The sequence below is a fragment of the Hippocampus zosterae genome, chromosome 4 (genome assembly GCF_025434085.1).
Source record: "Hippocampus zosterae strain Florida chromosome 4, ASM2543408v3, whole genome shotgun sequence".
NCBI classification, from domain to species: Eukaryota; Metazoa; Chordata; class Actinopteri; order Syngnathiformes; family Syngnathidae; genus Hippocampus; species Hippocampus zosterae.
The window spans coordinates 12,223,659-12,244,585 of NC_067454.1; the positions used below are offsets into that span (position 1 = coordinate 12,223,659).

A 20,927-nucleotide genomic window follows, 5' to 3' on the forward strand; every position below is an offset into this window, starting at 1 on the left:
ATTTCCTACAAGTTGCTCTGGTTTTTGGTGTTGTCACTTTGACAACCTGGTGTCCGGGATTCTAACCATGAATCTAGTCTAGAATTTAGTCTAATCTTTTTTCTCTACTATCCGCTGTATGATCTCGGCTGTGTTTGCACAAAGAAGGAATGCATTGACTTTAGGACTGCTGACCTCAGCTTCACCGTTCTTTTCCCTCTGTGATTGTTTTTGCGCACACAATATGAGCAGCATGCTGATAAATGTATTGTCAGATAGGGCCTTGAGAACAGGAACTGTCACCTCAACGTGAGAAGATTCCTACGCACGTAATGTCAAGTCAACAATTGTATCCAAACGGAATGTGAAACACTTTAAATATTTCTTTTGGTTATGTTGTCCTTTGTATTTGGGTTCAGTATACTCTACCAAGCACGTGTTTTGGTTCTACAGTCCATTGTACTTTCTTGTGTACTGACATGCTTATGACCACTTTTGTATCTTTTGACCTTCCGCCTCTTGTTTTATCCCGGTTACATATATTGATTCCTTATTCGTGTCAAAGCATAGAGAGCAGCACGTTGAAGAACAGGATAAGGGGAAAGAAAATTAAAAACGAGTGTATAAAGTTCGTTTTTTTTTACGTGACCGAACTTTGCTACGCCCCCGCGTTGAAGAGCGTGCACCCGCTCGCAGGTGTGCCCAAAGACGACAAGGCGGAAGTGAGCGGATCTCAACAAGGCAGGGCAGCGAGAGCCTTCATAGGAGCTATCACGATGTCGAACAATGACGAAACCCGCTATTGTCACAGATTCTCCTACTTGGTGCTCAAATTTATCCTCTTTTCCTATGCCATCGCTTGGTGGGTAAGTATACTATATATATATCTTTTTTTGTCACTCTAAATGGACGCGTGTTGCTTTCATCCCCCAAACTTCCCAGCTACTGTTTACGCGAGAGTCGGCGTGACGCTGCGTTGCCGTTTCAAAAGAAAGGTTTACCACAGGTGACAAAAGTGTTTCAAACACCCCCCGAACCAATAGTAGTCAAGCAGCGAACGACTCTCCAACATTATCCCCGCAACAAAATGGCCACACCCTCTACTACACTTTGACTTAACTGCTATCACCTTCATTCAGTTCAGTGTAAACACAAGGAGATATTTCTTGTTTTTACTTTTTACATCATATTCGCCGACTATTTTAATATCAATATGCTTTGACGTAAACCAATGCATTTGTTTTGTTTTCAGACGTGCTTATACTATATACGTATACATGTGTTGACAAAGATTTCAGGATTGATTGACAGTCGTTCAGGTTTCATAGTGTTTGAAAGGTCACTGTGCACCTACAGTATATTTTTACGATCAGGGATTTTTCATTCTATAATACCCAAATACTGACTGTATTCTATGTTAATTTGCCATTTAATAAAAATGAAAGTGCACTGTAACCTTCCAAATACCCTGTAGTTTGCAGTCCTGTCAACTGTACTGTATATACTTAAGACAATAATTGTATTTGCAGCATAAATAACATTGCACAGTGGCGCCCTGCGGTAAGAATAACCCGACTTACGAGTTTTTCGAGATCCAAACCGTTGTTCAGCAATTATGATTATTAGTTTTTAGAGCGCAAACATGATGAAATATGACTCACTTGTCAGAAAGTAGCCATTGGTTAGATCATGAACGATATATATATTTTTAATTGATTCCCAGTGGAAGTTTACTGTCAAAGTGACAGCAAAGAGAATTGTATCTAAAACAACAGCAACACACAGTAACTATCTTAAAGTTGCTATCTTAATACTAACGCATTAGAGGAAACGCCATAGGCGGGTTCATGTAAACGTGTATGGAACATATACATCCATGGAGCAGTCTCTTATGGCTTTAGGTAATGAATATTTGAACACAAATGGTGCAGTAACACGCGTTGACAGAAAATATCATACAAGTATATATATTTTTTTCTTTGCAAAAACCGATAAATTTTGCACCCTACTGAGTCAACTGCAGCATTTGTGAAATTCTTCTTTGTGTCTGCAAATTTTTGTTCGGTGTGCTTTTGCTACCTTTGTTTATTTTTGTTACTTTATTGTTATTGTTATTTACATGGTTGTTTTGTTTTTACCTAATGTTCACAATAAACATTAATTCCTGCATTCCTTTCCTAATCATGAACATTTGAGCAATCTCGCAGTATTTACCTTCTCTTGGTGTCGCTGCTGAGAACATTTCTGATAGAACAGGAGGCAGCATCAGGGACCACGGGTCACAATATTTGTCTTCTGTTCTCTTGGATAACAGCATTTACATTCCATGAGTCGATACGACCTCAGTTTAGTCTGGTGTTAATCTATCAAACACTTACTTCTAAGTAATCTTTTTAAGTTTTCAAACTGTGTTATGGAAGAGGAAAGTTCCAAAGACAGACACTGAACTGTTCAACTAAAGACCCTCAAAAATTATTTCCCTTGAGATGAATTCCAAACACAAAGCGCCTTCATGGCTTCATTTTCACACAAAGAAAAATGTTTTGTGCCAAAGCCTACAGCTTTATTCTTTCACAGACATCCTAATGGGCTATTTTGGTTGAAACAGATGGCTGATTGACACTTACTGTTCTGTGCTCTTGTGAGATACTTTTGAAGGAGGAGGTGGAGGGTGGTGCTGCTGCTGCTGCAGTAATGCGTTTATTATGGCGAATGAATGCTTTCCGGATGAGAGAGACGAAACAGATTAATGGCGGCTGTTGTGTTGCGCCTTCATGTTCCCGCCGCACTTGGTCTCTGTGGAGTGTGGTTTATCTCGGTGGTATGCAGCACACCGTAATGAGCACTTGAGGTCATCTTGTGACTTCCTTCAAGAAGTGCAGACCAAAGCAAAGCTTCCAACCCTTTTGTTAATATTTGACCTCACAATATGCCGCAACCTTGTTTTGTTATACACTTCATGAAAAAATGTCCTCCACATTCTGCATCTGTACAGTATATGCAAAAAACAAACCCATTAGTGTGTGTCTTAGAAATGCTTTCAGACAACCTTGGCTTTGTGATTTCAAATTTGATGACTGGGTGGCACATTGACATACACAGTGAGGAAAGTCAAACTACGAACATATTTACATCACAAGCCAGATTTAAGCTAATTAAAGACGGTTTTGTGTTTTCAGCTGATAGGCAGCGTGATTCTGGCGATAGGTATATATGCTGAAGTGGAGAGGCAGCGCTACAAGACTCTGGACGGGGTGTTTCTGGCCCCTGCTCTGATCCTCATCCTCCTGGGAATTGTCATGTTCATCGTTTCGCTCATTGGCGTCTTGGCATCGCTCAGGGATAATCTCGTTCTGCTCAAGGTGGTAAGTGGTATGCTTTGCTCTTCGATCACACGGGTATTTTTTTTCTTCTTGTGTTCTTCAAAACGTCAGCAGTTAAAACACTGGTTTAGGTGTCGATAATAAAGGCATGGCGTGAGCTCTGGTAAATCCAATATACGCTGTGGTTTTTGATTACCTTTTCAAAATTAGTGCAACATCAGAAAAGGGGTACTCGATGTCTAAATGGTTGGTGTTTTATTCAAAACAGTTCATGTACACACTGGTGGTGTGCCTCATCCTGGAGTTGCTGGGAGGAATTTTGGCGCTAGTGTTCCATAACCAGGTAAGTACCGACAAAAAAGGCAATTGTTTCATTCAATTTGTTTTATAACGTTGACTATGATTTCAAATGGCAGGATCTTTCTCTGGTTAACTGCATCACACATAAGATTCACTGTCATGCCAATTAAATACAATTACTAATTAGTGATTTTACCCACGCAAATGTGAAGCTTAATTAAAGAAGTATTTGCTCAAACTGTCCAGTGAACACAAATTGCGTGCATGCTCACACACTTGTGACAAGGCTTACTAATCACAAATAAATGTTAGTCTGTTTTTATTGGAAACATAAAATGAAAGCACCATGTGAAGAATCTTCCAAACAGAACTTTTTTTTGTCTCTTGCTGGATGCTCGGACACATGAGCCCGATGTGACCCTGCCCCGCCAGATTGCAACTGGCAGATGTGGGCCGTCAAACTGTCACATTGCCATTTCTACTTGATTGGGTCAGTCACCTTGACAGACCAGGACATGCTGGACCCAGACAAACTTACCTCTCTGGCATTAATTTGGACAATGATTGAAACATGACGCGAATACCGCGGCCCAATGTACACATCCAAATGATTTCTTCTCTATCTTGTGGTCCAGACAGTGGATATATTAAACAAGAACATACGAAGAGGCATAGTTAACTACTACGATGACTTGGACTTCAAAAACATCATGGACTTCGTTCAGACCAAGGTACAGTTACGTTTTCCTGTGCATCAAAAGAAAAGCGTGTTGAAAGCACAAGCTACACGAAACCACCATCTACAATCCTGCTCAGCAGTGAGTTTTAAAAAACAAACCAGTGTTTGGTTGGGTAGACTTTGAATGTTGCAAATTCACATGCAGCCGTCACTTTGTACCCCTATTAAATGGCCCGAAGCACATTTTATGAACAGCTTTTATCAATCATATTCAGATGAATAATCTGCCGGCAACAACTCCTCATGCATTGAGATGAGGCAGACTACAAAAGAATCCACTGAAAAATAATTTTTAAAATGACATAATCTGTTCTCAAATAATGTGCAATTGTCGTAAATAAAACAAGAACAAACAAGTATTTGTTTTTGTACTCGTAGATAGTTTCATAATATTAGTGACGTTTGGCCGCGATTTACATATGATCTGATTAGTCGACTAGTCGCGAGTACTGTTTGTGATTAGTGGACTACCAAAATAATAGTTTGTATTGGACTTAGACCCTAGCGAGTCAGTTCCTGCTTCAATAATGTCAAGCATGTGTGCGCTTACTCCGCCCTGATTTGATTGTTGAACACATAAACACATTACAAGATGGAAATACAAATTGCAAGAAAGACAAACCAATCCATTTTCATCAGCGATTTTAATGGGAAGGAGGTCAGCAATGCCAACACACGCTTATGCCGAATTATGCCTGTGCAAAGTCTAGGAAAATATCCGAAATAAGAACACCACTGATGTGTCTTTTTACCACGGGTAAATATGAACTCGCAAAACTGGTTAAGTATTGTTATAAAACACAATATATGTGTGCTGTACTTTTATAAATTGCCCGGCAGTCATCTGTGTCTCGCTCTTTTAAAACGCAGAAATTAATTTTTCGCGCGTTGGAACGCTTCTGTGCTTTTGTCTCGTCACCGCATCCTGCACCCGCAAAACCAGTGACCGAGATTCAGCCACTCATGAAATCGTGTGGCAGTACCCCGCATACTACGCAAGTGTGCAGTGGCGTTCCATCGCATTGGGAAGTGTACCTTAAGTGGGGTCCTGGGTGACAGTTTCTGTCACTCCCAGTGAATATTTATTTCAAGCTGACCTTTCCCTCTATTCGTTTTCTGTATTCCAATGGAAATGTGACATTTACTGTCAAAAGACCCAGACGGTGTGTTTCAAAATTAAAAGCATAATTATCATGTGTCAAAAACACACAGGAAAGGTTGAAACCTTGGTGTTGTAATCCATTTTATTACAATTTGAAGTACAGTGTTCCTTCGCCATATTGCAGTTCAGTTATTGCGGCTTCACTCTCCAGGGCTCGAAAGCGCGACCACTGCGCTCGCAAATGCACCTGTTTTTTCAACGTGTACTAGTAAAAATGTCTTCTGGTTGCACAGCGCGATTGAATGTTACGTACAGTGAAGGCGCTCTACTCTGTATCCAATTCTCAGGCTGCACACAGAAGGTGGTTAAATCCTTCCTGAATAAATTAAAGAAATAAACTTCACAATCTAGATGCTCCAACACGCCCGCGAACCTCATGAGGATAAGCGGCTCACATAATGGCTGGATGAAATCAAAGCAAAAGAGTACTTGAAATGATCAATGCAACAGTGTAGGTCATATGTTCAAAAAGTAGGAGGAAGTATATACTTAGCTGTTCCGATCTCCGTATATTTATTTCATTATGAGGATAATCCAGTTTTTAGGTATATTGATACCAATACATAAAATTAAATACAATCTATATATATATTGCGCGTCGTCCCGCACGCGGTCTGTCCTTCCGTCTGTCCCTTTTCAAAACGTACCTACTTCACCGCGCCGCTCAGGCAGTGGCTCACTACGATCGCGCGGGCATCTTAGCGAAAAAATGTTGTCTACCTACAAGCATTGCAATGAAATTGTTAGTTATTTAGTAGAGCTAAACATGTCTTTATTTTCGCGATAAGCAATGAAGATGAACAAAAAGTTGAACCAAGCAACAACACTTTTGTGGGCCGAAGGCCCACCTTACCAGCCTTCCGCAGGAACTAGCTGTACAGTATTATACACAATATTCCAATCGCAGGGCACATATCGAGACAAACAACCATTTGCACTCACAATCACATTTGGGGATAATTTAGACCGTTCAATCAACTTCCCAATGCATGTTTTTGGAATGTGGGAAGAAAGAGTGACCGGAGAAAACCCACATAGGCACGGGAGAGTACATACAAACTCCAAACAGGAACACCGGGGCCGGATTCGAACCCACAAACTGCACTGCAGTGTTGTTTTTGGCAGCCAATTTAAATGTAGTCTAAGTCTTCGTCTTTTGAGCAAAAATGCTTGTTCGGGTTTTAGTCACGGTTTAGTCATTCCTATTCGTGATGGTTTTAGTTGACGCAAACTCAAAAAGGTTTGCGTCAGTTTTAGTTTAAAATAAACATGTGTCCACCCAATAACAAAGACTTTCAGACCTAAGGATTTTGCATTGCAGACAGTTAAAGTGGTAACAGTGCAATCAATGCTCATTACTCCAAAATAAGCCGAGAACCAAAACATTTCTCATTATCAAAAAGGGTCGTTTGTCATCTTCATGTTGACGAAAACGACACTGCTGCACAGTGACACTGACGTGCTAACCAGTCGACCACCATGCTTTTTTTTTTGCTGGTTCAGGCACATGCGCTGCTGAGTACTTGATTCATCAGCCTCATTGTGCGTGGGAAGAATCCATTCATCACTTCAACTGATACATTGTTTGGATACATTAGAGCGGCTGCACTGCTGGGACTCCCTTTCCGAGGAACTTGATTATTTCTATTTTTGTCCGTGTACTTCCTTGTGACTGGATACGGTGTTACAGCGTGCAATCATTGGCCTTTCCAGCTGCATGGTTTGATCACAATCCACTTTGTATTTCTTCTGCGTCAGTAAACCCTCGCTAAGAATATCCTCTTCCAAGAACTTGACCATTACCATCTCATTAAAATGTGCACACACTGATTTGTCTGTCACCAACATCTTTCAAATCGGAACATTGTGAGGAACATGAACCTTCATATGCACAGAGAAAAAGGGAATAATTCTTCATTTGTGCACCTGTTTTAGTGGTTCCTTTGCACTGTATCCCATGCACAAACCGTATTTGCACATCACAGATTGACTTGTAAGTAGGGTTTCAAAATTAGAACGATTTCAAGAGCTGTCTGTGTCTATTTTTTTCTCACCCAAATTATGTTCTCACCAGCGCAAAGCATTTTTGGATGAAAAAAATTGACATAAAACAGAGTGCTGTGCCTTTTCAGTGTCTGGTTTATTAAATTTCAGAAGTCCATCTGTAGCGGTATTTCTGGAACTATTTTCATCCATCCTTCCATTATGTGAGCTGCTTATCCTTACGAGTGTTGCGGGTGTGCTAGAGCCTATCCCAGCTGTCTTTGGGGGGTAGGCGCGGTACACACTGAACACATAGACATACAACCATCCATGCTCACAATCACACCTAGAGACGATTTAGAGTGTTCCATTAACCTGCCATGCTTATTTTGGGAATGCGGTAGGAAACCGGAGTGCCCAGAGAAAACCCACGCTGGCACGGGGAGAACTTGCAAGAAGGGGGCGATTCAATCCGCGAGCAAAGCTGCAGAGAAGGAAATAAAGTGGCTTTGGGTCAAATATACAATTTGTTAAAATGGCAGCAACAGCGGGTTATTGCTTTCTTTGATTGTATTTTAGTCATCACTCAACTTGATGACTTGAATTTCCCGCCGAACATGTTGCCGGGTGGGCAATCAGGGCAAAGTTAATCGTTAGTCTGCTAGTGAAGAGCCAGTCATCAGTCAGTCTGTCAGGCCGGTGGGCTGCTAGTGTGCTTCGTAAATAATGTATTCCTTGTGCAGAGGCATGCTTGAGGATTATCTCGCAGGAAAGGATATCTGGACTAATCCAGCTGTGAATGAAACAATGCGCAAGAGTCTTACTCTGTACAATCGTTCTTCAGAGACTTCAGCCTTGGTTCTGTTGATGTTGGTTTTAAGAGACAGATGTCCCACTCTAATTTTATGCGTCACTACATTCCCCTCAAACTGATGGACATCAATCTTCTCACCATCGTCATTCAAAGCAAAGCTATAGTATTTTATTGCATTGTTGTGTCGTGTTTAGTTTCTTTGTTGTTGTATTTTTGTTGTGATAGACAGTAAGTGCACCAGAACTGCTAGAGGTCCCATTGCTCCTGGGTGCAAAAAAAATAAAAATAAAGCAGTGTAGTGAGGAGCGATGAGTTGAGAGAATAACGTGATTGCACATTTGCATCATGTCTGCGTTCTGATCACAGTGCTTGGCAAAGAACAGACTTACTGAATGAGACTTTATTCCTTTCTTTTTCGCCCATCCTTTAAGAACGATGTTGTCTCTGTGACACGTCTCATTTGTCCTTTTCCTACATCCTATTCGGCTCACTTTCCCCGCTTCTGATAAAATATTTATCTGGTGTATGGCCAGCAAAACAGCGCTTGCATCGTGCTGCCAAGTTGCTCTGTTCAAAAAGTCAGCGGGTGTCTCAATTGTTGCTTGATTCAATTTGCCGATTTTGTTCTCAGTTGTTCCCATTAGGACGATATTTGCATGGCGGGCGACCTCATCAAAACAACTGCTGCGATTGAATTTGGCTGCTCTCTTGTTGTCTCAACCAAACTAGAATTGACTCTGTTTATTTCATTTTCTCTTTCCATCGAATTTAGCTTTTTCTCCCGGCACAAACTGTAACTGCCAGGTCTTGATAAGCGTTTTTTTATTTTATTTTATTTTATTTTATTTTATTTTATTTGCATTTCTCCTGACCAACTCCAGTTATGACCAAGTGAAGAAGTTGTCTGAAAAGATTTCCATTTTTTTGTGTCATTCAGGATACCTGAATACAAAAACCTTCCTCTGTGTTTAATAAACCGTTAACTTCCCCTAAAGTGTCTCTGGTATATAGATCTACAAACTGACTCAACACTGAACAAGAAGGTGATTCAGTGCTGCCCATTCAAGGTAGTGCCTCCACAAACCTATTAGCTTGTGGCTAGCGCCTCTTTTTGCATCATGGATAGCCCTTCAAACAACCTGGTAGAATTTATTCCAGTCACCGTAGACTTGAAGCAGATATATACTTGCGGTTTAAACATGTTTGTATTTGTAGGCATATAAAAGATTTGGGAAAGGAGAAACCAGATTTATTTTTCTGGATTTTGAAGACTCGTTTTATGTACTTTTTTTGAACAATTCAAATTTGGCAGGCTTGTTTACAACTCTCTGTGGTCTGTCAAATTTACAAGATACGTTTAATTTCAATCTTTAAATATATTCTCCTTCGCTGCAGTTGAGTTGATCAACAACCCCTGGGTGTCACTATTTGAGGAAATTATCTGTGTAGTAGGTTCAGCTGTTCTTTTATTTTTATCATGAGTTTGATTGTATATCCAAGTCATTTACTAACTCGCAAAAAACATAACTTGCAATAAGTGTAGTGTAAAACGATTTTACGGTTTTTACCTTTCTTAAAACCATTAGGTGTTTTTTTTTTTTAAATCCGCGTGTCTGTTCTCAACAGGAAATGTTCTGATGGATGTTGTCCTGTTGATTTTGACTTCCCTCCGAGCATGATAACCGCTTGGATGCTGGGTTTTCTCAGTGCCATAGAGGGATAAACTCAGGCTCTATAATGGCATGCAAATTGTCTTTCTGGCATGCTGCCAAGTACATCTGAAGAGTTCTGTTGACAATTTGTCTTCTCAATTTTTTCCTTTCTGATTCTTTTTAGTCGTGAACTTTCTCTGTCATCTGTTTTTTGTCTCAAAAGTTTAAATGTTGCGGTGGGCAAGGGTTTCAAGACTGGTCGGTCAACATGTACCACAACTGTTCTGCACGGGGTCCACTGTCCTGTGGAGTGCCTTATACCTGCTGCATCACTAAGGTGAGTGGCATTTTTGTTGATTTCGAGCTACATGGCACAAACATGTTACATCACAATGTGCAAAACTGCACAAATGTCAAGTCAAGTCAACAGTATTTATAGAGCACTTTCAAACAGCCATCGCTGCATACAAAGTGATGTACATGCAATTTAACATGCACAATAAACAGTAAGACAAATCGGTAATAAAGGCGGTAGAAAGCACCAAACAGTAAAACCAAGAACAAATCTAAGTCATGCTGAGTCGAATGCCAAAGAATACAAGTGAGTTTTGAGGAGGGCTTTGAACATGGGCAGGGAGGAGGCTTGCCGAATGTTCATTGGGAGGTCATTCCAGAGAGAGGGACCAGCAACAGAAAAGGCTCGATCCCCTCTGAGCCTCAGTTTAGTTCATGGTACTTCCAGGACAAATGTCACCATTGTTTTTTTTGTTGTTGTTGTTGTTGTTTTTTGCCAGTTGTGTTAATGCTCTCTCCAGAAGTTCTAAATGCATGTGTGATTTTTGTCGAATAGGGAACTAGCCCTCCTGTGATTGGTAACAGCCTGTGACTAATTGGTGCCCCCCCTCCGCCCCCACAAAAAAAAGCATTAGCACAGTTGATGGTAAACTTCTCTAAATTAAGCTCTTTCGATCACTTTTAAATGTTTACATTTTATGATGTATTTTTCTTCCTGAGGGGTCCGTTTTTAGTAGTTGATCGTTTTATATAAAATATTGACCTACGCTATAGCCGTCTAAGTTTTCCATACAGATGCTTTAAAATGGACAATTTATCAACAATGTAAAGTCATGATAATGATCACGAGGTTGTTTTCCAAAACCACCGTATTTATACCGAATCAGGTTTTGGACATCAGCGTAAGCTTCTCGCTTGTGCGTCGTACTTGGCTGGATGGAGCTTTTTACATCCACTTGCCTCACTGAGTCCAAAAGATTTTGTCTCAAAGGAACTCATTCCATTGTGCTCTTAACCCGGCCCGCGTCAATATATTGCTGTGAATCCACGGACTGTTTTATAGTGACACTAATCACAGACAGTTATGGTGGTCACATATTAGTGACTGGAAATCAAAACCACTCAAGGAAAGGAATTGATTCAAGTGAAGCCAAGGCTCGAACTCGAGAACATTACGAGAGCTTTGACACCCTTGCTTTATTTCAGGCTATCAACAGTGCCAGTGAAGAGCATCGTTTCATCTTTCCTGAAAATGTGTCTGCAAATCCCAGACCCTATGGTTCACTTTGTGTAGATCATTATAGTAATGGCCATAATAGTGTGGAGTAATGTTTCAAGTGCATCTCATGGATCATAACAGTGATACAGTATGACTTTGCCATGCAGGACGCACACGCGGGTAATTAACGCCCCCGCAAAGCAACAAATGGTATGTCTGGTACCACATCGGGTGAAAAAAGGAACAGTTTGTTGTTTGCTTGTATTCACACTCATCTTATTCCACATTCTGGGGTAAAAGTTTGCGTCTAGCAATGCTCGCTGTCTCCACAGGATTACTTGTTCCAACATTTCCAAAGTTACTTTGATACGCCGAAGGCCATTACTTGCACACCCTCCTCCCTCTTTCCTTTTGTTTTCTGCTCCCGATAAAACTCTGTTTTCACGGCTCTGAGAATTAGCACGAATGACCATCATGTGCAGAGTAATAAATGAAAGTCACACACCGCATGGAAATTCATCCCATCTGTTACTACAAGCTGGCACTCGCACACGTTGACTCACGGTGCGGGAGCGCAGCTGCTCTCTGTGTAGGCATGCCGGGGTGAATTGAAATGCTCATTTGATAAGGTTATGTTTGCAAATTCATCACCCTACTGAGTCGTTTGTGTAGATCAGGGGTGGCCAACCAGTCAGAGACAGGCCAATTTTTTTACTGTTACTGCAAAGAGACACATTATATATACACACACACACACACACACACACACACACACACCTCTGCTTAGGCAGATTTATGGTAAATATCACACACCAACTTGATAATGACATAAACTGACTCCTCTGGTACTAAGACCCCAGGCCAGTCATTTTCAACAATGAATATTGTGTGCACTGTCTCACACACACAAACGCCTTTTCTGTTGCTTGTCCCTCTCTCTGGAATGACCTCCCACTGAACATTCGGCAAGCCTCCTCACTGCCCATCTTTAAAACCCGCCTCAAAACTCACTTGTATTCTTTGGCATTTGACTCGGCATGACTAGGATTTGTTCTTTGTTTTGCTGTTCGGTGCTTTCTCCCGTCTTTGTTACCGATTTGTTGCTTTACTGTTGTTTATGTTAGTTGCTCCATGTACAGCACTTTGTATGCAGCGATGTCTGTCTGAAAGTGCTCTATAAATACAGATGAGTTGACTTGAGAGAAATGCAGCAAGCTAATCTACTGCGTTGAGTTGAGAAGCCGAAGCACACACGCACATCTCCAAAACTCTCCTTGTAAAATTGACTTCCTGAGTGAAAAAAAACGGAACGGGTAACGCCAAAATCTTTTCAGTATGAAGTATACTCTGAATATTTTACTCTAAAATATTACTCCGTTTTGACTTGGACCAAATATCGTCTTGATGATGATTGATTGAATATTTGTCTCCAACAAGCACAAGAAGGAAAAGAAGATGTGAAATTGCCCACTGTGAGAAAATACAAGCTCGAGAAAGGGGCTGAAGGGAGCAAAGCTTATGAAGTTCAGCCCCCGCGTACATTACAATCATTTCAACATCCATTACAGTCTAATTATGTGCCATTGGCAAGAACTTACTCTGTTTGATCTCCGGGCTGAATTGCCACCAACAGGGTAACATTTCATGTGACATGTGCATGCTTATTCTCACCTTTTATTTGCGTTTTTTTCCCTTGCCTGTATGGAAGAATTTCTTTGATGCAATATTATTCAGATCCCCGCTCCTCCTAATCATATCCTAAGTGTTGCGGCTAATCCGATGATTAAATGCTGTCGAAGCGAGATGCAAAAAAATAAAATAAAAAATGATTCACCCTCTGCCCTACATGTCCGCTTCTGTGCCAGATGGCCAGATTGCTCGGAGCTCATCTCGGGGATATTGATTTGAATGTTTGTGGCTGACATCGTCGGTTTATTCTTTTTATTTTACAAGGTTTTGTCGCATTCATTTTTATTGTTTCTAATTTTCTACCTTCTTCTCTTTTCTCCTCAACAGTCACTTGAAGTAGCAAACACATTGTGCGGCTACAAAGTATTGGAACACGAGGTAAGGCCAATGAATGAGACTCATGAATGTCAAAACTTGCTCTCTTGACAGATGCAATATTGCAAGTGTGCTTGAGCATCATTTAAAAGTGGCAGCTTAAGGCAAACTTCATTAAGTCAGTGTGCATTCATGCATTGAGTGCATTTAGCAATCCGGTGTCACAGCAGCAATGCACCTGTATTTACTCTCTCGTTGAAATACTTACGAACGTCTCTTCATACGAAATTTTCAAATAACAAAACACCTCAACGGGAAAATATTGCCTCTTGTTACGAAAGAAATTTCAAGATACGAAAGGTAAAAATATAGTATTGGCGGACAGCCGCAGCTTAGAGTTTCCTGAACGCGACATACTTATTAGCTGCACTGCCATTGGCTATTACTGAGCATCTTCCTGCCATCCCATTGGCTAAGAGGGACCTCTACTGTATGCGTCTATGTGCATCGATAGATAGATATGTGTCTGCAGCGTCCTGGTCATTCGCAAAAAAACCCCCCCGATGGACGCAGTTAAAAGTTAAATAGCCATTTTTACTCTTTACGCTATTCATTGTTTTTTACGTTATGCACAACTCAAATTTATTGCGCAATAATCAAGTTGTAACATTAATTTGTTGCACATTTTTATGCTTTATATTACATTTATGTCCGAATTTTGGGGGGGGGGGGCTGGAACGGATTAGGGCATTTACATGGAAAACAAATCTGTACTCACAACATTTTCTAGTTAAGAAATTTCTTCCAGAACTTTAGAATTAATTTCATTAGTAGACGTGCCACTGTGCTCAATATCTTTTGCCCTCCCCAAATTCTTTCTGACAACCCCGTTTCCAGAGAATGGTTTGGTCAGTTGGTGTCTCTTTCAGTTGAGGTTTTGATTCATGATCTCAGACTATTGCCTTTGAGATGTCAGAAAAATGTCACCATCCCAACGCCCCTAATCACAATGCCCTGAGCACCTGACAGTTCCGGGAATGAGAAGAACATGGCCATCCTGTCACCCCGGAGCAACTTCCCGGCACACCGGACTGGGCGGCATTTATTTATTTGTTAATGTATTTAAAACTCATTCCCAAGCTCATAAGGCCAGCAAGGGGATGCAGCTTGAAGATGGCCGTTGCGGCAAAGAATATTTTTTTTTGTCACACCAGACCTGCAACATTTTTGAGCTTTATGAAAATCTCATCATGACAGGGTGAAAAACAGCAGCATTGTTCTCATTAAAATGTATTTGCAGGCTGCCCATTGTTTGCCAAAGCGGTGTGTGTCCGCGGTGTCACAGGTGGCGCTTGAACCTAGATCATTACCCAATCAGAAAACTGAAGAAAATCATTTCCAGTAAAGGCGGCACACCGTACCAAATGGCCAATTTAATGAATAGGATTCATATTTGTGCGCCGATAAATTCTCTTGAATGCAAGAACGCAAGACTTTAGACAATTAAAGCTAAAACTAACAAAGTACCGATTGGTTGTCACGTTTGTCCTCCTCATCTGATGTTCTTTTCCTTCGGTTTGGTTGTTCTTCCGCTGTGGCTGCCTCGTTAGCGCTTGAACCTGATAGACACCATCCACATTAGAGGCTGCACCGACGCCTTCTTCATTTGGCTCATGGACAACTACAAGATTATGGCAGGATTGCTGCTCGGGATCCTGCTGCCGCAGGTACACACACCGCACCGTATCAATATTTTCATTTCATTTTACTCTGTGTACATTCCATGCTTACGCAGTGGCAATCGGGTAAAACTCACACAGAAGCCCACATTTCCAAATGGAAAACTACCGGCAGAAAATTTAACTTTTTGGGAGGTTTGGGGAGCATATTCATTTCAAACATGCCTCCATATTCAACAGTCTGTGTAAACCGGGTCAATGACTTGGTGGATTTCACTGGCCAACATCTGTTGAGTGAAATGCATTTCACGCTCATTAAGTTCATTTCTGACTCTTTTGCATTTCAACAGTTTGACCGGTCAGTTGGAAAATGCACACTTTATTTAAATTTCACATTTTTTCAGTATTTACCTTTTATAACAGTCAAAAAATGCATAAATTGTAACTTGAGTCATTGCCACATGGATTTGAGTCAAATTGAGAAGCTGTTTGATGAGTATAATATAAAACTCTGGACGGCACTTGCGACATTGATGAGGAATTCGCCATTCGGGTTTGACAAATTGGCCAATAATATCATTTTGTGATCTCACTTGTTTTCTCTCTCTTGCGACTTGACCTAACATCGGATGTGAGATAACCCGTGACTTAACTTGACTCGCCTAATTAGCCCCAAGAACTTAAAAATTAAGATTGTAGACTTGATCCCAACTGTGCCATCTGTCCACTTTGCAGCCATGATTGTGGCAAGTTCTTTTTACATTCAAGAGTTTTTGACTGGATATGTGTTGCAGTTATCTGTAATTTAGTTTTGCTTTGTCACCACCAAAATGTCAGATATTGACGGGTTCTCCGCAACAGCCATTTCAGATATCCACAAAGACATTCTTCCTCGGACAAATGACGTCACTTTTAGCATCCGTATGTAAAATCTCACACTACATGTGCGTTGTTCAAGATACAAGCTGTCGACTGGACAATTTTTTCTTGTGCAAGTGAAAACGTGAGATACAAGCGCTGTACGGTGGCAAGGGACTCAACTCACTTCACCTAAAGTGACAGTTTTGCAGATACGATCAAGTTGTTTATTGCCACTGTTGGCTGAAAGTTACCTAAAAAGACGATATTACTGTAGTCACAGTAGTCACACTGCTCTACTGATAAGCCAAGAGAGGAGCATTTTCTGCAATACAGCGTATCTCTTTTTCTGCCCCCATAATTCTATTTTTGTCATTACTTCATGTTTGTTTTAAGTATGATGTTGTAGACTGCTATTTTTCTCATTACCAAACACATGGCAGTCAATGTTTTGTGATATTTGGCGTTTCTGTTCATTTCAAAGGAAAAAAATGATTTCAGTGTTTTATAGTTACAAGTGCGGTCAAGGAATGAATAAAATTCATAACTCAAGAATCCACTTCATCGTTAGGCTTTGTTCAGGTTCGCATTTCATGTTTAAAAATGGCTTCCGCTTTTCTGGGAAGACTTGACTGGATGATGTGTTGCGATACACTGGGAATAAAAAAGGCCCTTCGGCAAACTTTTGAAGTTTCAAGTGTTGACGTACTTAAAACGTGGCCGTCTGCTCCCTTCATTTTCTCTCCTTAGTTCTTTGGCGTAGCAATCAGCTGGTTGTACATCACCCGGGTGGAAGACGCCATCAGCGCGTATGGTCACTATACGGACGGCCTCCTGGACTCCAACGCGCAAGACAGGCACCTCAAGAGGCAGGGTCGAATGGCCAAGTGGTTTATGTGTATGCCTGAGATTGACTGAAGAGCAGTGAGCTGACAGCTGATGCTCAATTGAAAACCCTCACTCAGGCAAGCAATTTCATCTCGGACTCAAATCAAATCAAGTCAACAGAACTGATTTCCTCTCACCACTCAGGGACAAACACCATAAAGTGACACACTGAACGAATCGAGACTTTTCCCTCTACCCGTCGAGCTCTTGAAGTACAGTATTACTTCGCAACACCAAGCGACACATGCAAAATTTCATACTCTTTCAAAAAATATGCAACGCCACAACGCCTCAGCCGCTCATCTCATAAGTTGAGCCGAGATTAGACAACACCCTGAGGATCTCGGGGTCATAAAGGGAAAACATTTTTTTGTACATTACTATTTATTGCGTGAACTTGTAGGAATGCTAAATTGTTTTCCTTTGCAATTTTTTCCCCCATTGCACATCCACACAGTGCTGCCAACCTTTTTTTTTCTTCTTCATTGGCCCTAATCCTCTTCCGTAGTGTTGTGTGTCCATGTCTTGACTTGATGCCTGCAGTTCTGGTCATCTGTAAGTGACCAAGATGAAGTATACTGTATTAGGGATAATATTTGGGAATATTAATATACGAGATTGAGTTTTAAGATTGTGCTCCTCTACCACTGAACCTGTGTGATAAGTGAAAACAAAGCACTGTGACTTTTTAATGGGCTCTCTTTTAAATCCGTGGAAGTACTTGGATTAAATTGCAAGGTTACAATTGCATTAACTGGAAGAGTGCTTCTCAAACTTTTTACAATTACTTTAGGTCTCCAAGTACCACCATCACCATTACTATTGCAAGCCAATTAAATAAATTTTCACGTTAACATTGTGCTTGTATATTAAAAACACAGGGAAAAAAAGAACTGTAATTATTCAAGTGTACTTGTATATAAAAACAAATTAATGTATTTTCCGCCTGATAAGGCGCACTTAAATGCATTACATTTTCTCAAAGGCCGACAGTGCACTTTGTAATCCGATGTACCTTATATATTGATCAATATTCTGATTTCTTGGACATAGTTTTTAAAATGTTCTGTAAAACGCTTTGTTACAGCTGCAGCGGTTATGAAAGCGCTATGCAAATAAAGCTGTATTCTATTCACTTTAGCGTAGCTCTGTCGAGTGGATGCATCACCCAACCTTAGTAACTTTAGAAGCTTCTATTCTATTTGCCTTACAATGCAGCGCAGCCTAATATGAAAACACTTTTAAAATAGGCCATTCATTGAAGGTGCGCCTTATAATCTATAGCGCCTTATATTGCCGAAAATACAGTACTTGTGTTTGAAAACAAACAGTTAAAGATTAAAATAAAAGTATTGCACTTAAAAGTTAAATACAACTGAACTTTACTGTACTTGGGCAGGAATGTTTTTACTACAAGAGAGCCCACATACTGCGACGCACTTGGCCAATACTGAACTATAACAAAGTGTACATATGAAGCAGCAAGTGTGCAAGTTCATATAACCCGGAGATTGAATGTGCTACTCACTACTGAATAATGTGCCTTTGACGTAGTACTGAAATTGTCCTGAATTTGTCTTTTTTTTTTTTCCCCCAGTATATTTTTTGTTCCCTTTTTGACCTCATTTCATCTTAAATCATGTTATTATAACATGACACAGCACTCCATCAGCTTTTAAAATAATTCATTTTGCATTGTTTTTATGCCTCCCACTTGTTGTTCCTGTTTTGATTCGACACTTTTCTAATGAATTTTAATGGTGTGTGTTGAAGATGTAATTGGATAATGATGATGTATGCAAGTTGCAAATTGTTTTTTGTTCTTTGCATGCAGAAATGAAAGTGAAATGAAGTAAGGCCGGTTTTTGTGGTTTTTGACTTCACTGCTTTGGGAGTGGAGGACCACGAAGATGCGATTTCTGACACCACGCTGAAATACCATCTTGAGTCGCTTGACTTAAACGTCATGCAAAATTTAACAATGTTTCCAACAAAATCTTGGACTGAGGCGTTATGTCCAAACAAGATCGTCACTCTTATTGCAATGACGCAATTGTAATTAGGTTGTATTACATCTTTAAGTCAATGAAGACCGAGATGATAGTGTTCCACATATCCAGTCACCTGCAGTCGCACATGGAATTTGTGGAAATATTAAATATCTAGCAGATGTCAGCTGAGTTGGACTGCTGCACACAAAAGCTTAACGAGCGGATCGTAAAAGGTGCTCAGGAGTTATTTCATCTTCCTATTTTTTTTTCTCCACGATTGCTCCTGCTGCTCATTTGGCTTTCCACCAAATGGAGTCTTAATTAATATTTTAGGCAATGCTATTACTCTTTAAATCAGCAACAAGGAAGATGTTATTTTAAATGGACCAGAGTTAATAGTCATGCTTTAAAAAAAAAAAAAAACTACTGATTTCGAGTGTCACCCTTTAATTCCAGTTGTTGATCTTGGGTTCCAAGCTAGTTGGTTTCTGCCCATGGTGTCAAAAGGAAACGGCAGTGGTCCAACCTTCTGCCTTGCAAAATGCAGAACCAACGAGAATGAGGTGGCCTCTTATGCATTCACGCATGGGTCATGTGTCAGTCACAAAAAAAGTCAACAGAGCACAGTGTGATCGAGCATATGAGCATATGAGCATATGAGAGCAGACCATGTGTTACCCGCAACACTCACTCAGTGTATTCAATGTATTTTCATTGCGTTATTTTTCATACAAAACAGGAAATGTGTTGCGAATGAGACCGCAATATATCCCACCAGACTCCCAGCCGATACAGAATGGGATGAGAAGGCATGAGGTATGTTGTTGTTCTCAGTGGAAAAGTTAGTCACTTCTCTCATGCTCATACAGTTACAGCCGTGATTCACTTCCTTTTTCCCCCGTTTCGTCTCGGGTCTCCTTCAGTCAGACCTGAGGCCAGCGGCATATGACAGTTGAAGCTTTGCAGTTTTTGGAAGTATAAAATTCCTTTTGCCTGTGGCGTGCCAATTGACATTGGAGCAGTGTTGCAAAATTGCTACCAAGCAAGATGCGTTTCCTGTCACCGACTTCAGTTCAATCGAGTTTGGCACCTTTCATCAGTAGTGGAAGGAGCAGGTCAGTCGCTGCTTGGTATGTGAAAAACAGGTCTTGCTTAGAGAAGCTTACCATGAAGAGCATACATTGCACCACATCTTGGAACAATGCGACAACCATTAAGCTTTCTCTCTCCCTCTATCTCTCTCTCTCTCTCTACTGTATATAAGTATAGGTGGCCCGGTGGTCCAGTGGTTAGCGTGTCGCCCTCACAGTGCAGAGGTACCGGGTTCAATTCCAGTTCCGGCCTCCCTGTGTGGAGTTTGCATGTTCTCCCCGGGTCTGCGTGGGTTTTCTCCGGGTACTCCAGTTTCCTCCTGCATTCCAAAAACATGCATAGCAGGTTGATTGAACACTCCAAATTGTCCCTAGGTGTGAGTGTGAGCGTGGATGGTTGTTTGTCTCTGTGTGCCCTGCGATTGGCTGGCAACCGGTTCAGGGTGTCCCCCGCCTACTGCCCTAAGATGGCCGGGATAGGCTCCAGCACCCCCCGCGACCCTTGTGAGGATAAAACGGATCGGGAAACGAGTGCATATTAAGTATAAATGCATATATAAACTGCTCCAAAAAATAAAGGGAACACTTGGAGTTACATTGTGCTGTTTAAGTACTGGTACTCCCTTTATTAATTTTTTTTTAGAGATACATACACTTTTACATAAAGGAATAATTGGAGTCATGAGCAAAAATAGAAATAACATAAGATGTCAAGATAAGAGATGTTTATGTTACAACATTTCTGTGATTGAAAAGATGTGCAAGGAGATTATCACATATATCTTAAGCTTGGTTTTAAAGTTGCCGAGTGAGTTCCCCGAGCTATCTTCATGAAAACCGATAGAGAACCGTGCGACACAATTGGGGATTGAAGCCGATTTGCAGACCTTGTATTGAGATGATGAATGGCTCTGTTGAAATGAAATAATACAAAACTTCTTAAGTATGAGG

At 40.7% G+C, this 20,927-nt stretch overlaps 1 protein-coding gene across 1 annotated transcript; it reads left to right on the plus strand.

Annotated features, from left to right (window-relative positions):
- The first annotated feature begins 661 nt into the window (after positions 1-661).
- On the plus strand, positions 662-18,751 carry tspan15 (tetraspanin 15). Its single transcript, XM_052063424.1, has 8 exons — positions 662-845; positions 3,159-3,344; positions 3,571-3,645; positions 4,238-4,333; positions 10,176-10,289; positions 13,482-13,532; positions 15,080-15,196; positions 16,757-18,751. Exons 1-8 carry the CDS (start codon positions 756-758, stop codon positions 16,922-16,924), a joined length of 897 nt encoding a protein of 298 aa, XP_051919384.1. The 5' UTR covers positions 662-755; the 3' UTR covers positions 16,925-18,751.
- The last annotated feature ends 2,176 nt before the right edge of the window (positions 18,752-20,927 follow it).

Coding starts and splice junctions, on each gene's coding strand:
- tspan15 (XM_052063424.1), top strand. CDS start 756: ATGTCGAACAATGACGAAACCCGCTATTGTCACAGATTCTCCTACTTG. Junction 3,345..3,570: donor ATCTCGTTCTGCTCAAGGTG/GTAAGTGGTATG, acceptor TATTCAAAACAG/TTCATGTACACACTGGTGGT. Junction 3,646..4,237: donor CGCTAGTGTTCCATAACCAG/GTAAGTACCGAC, acceptor CTTGTGGTCCAG/ACAGTGGATATATTAAACAA.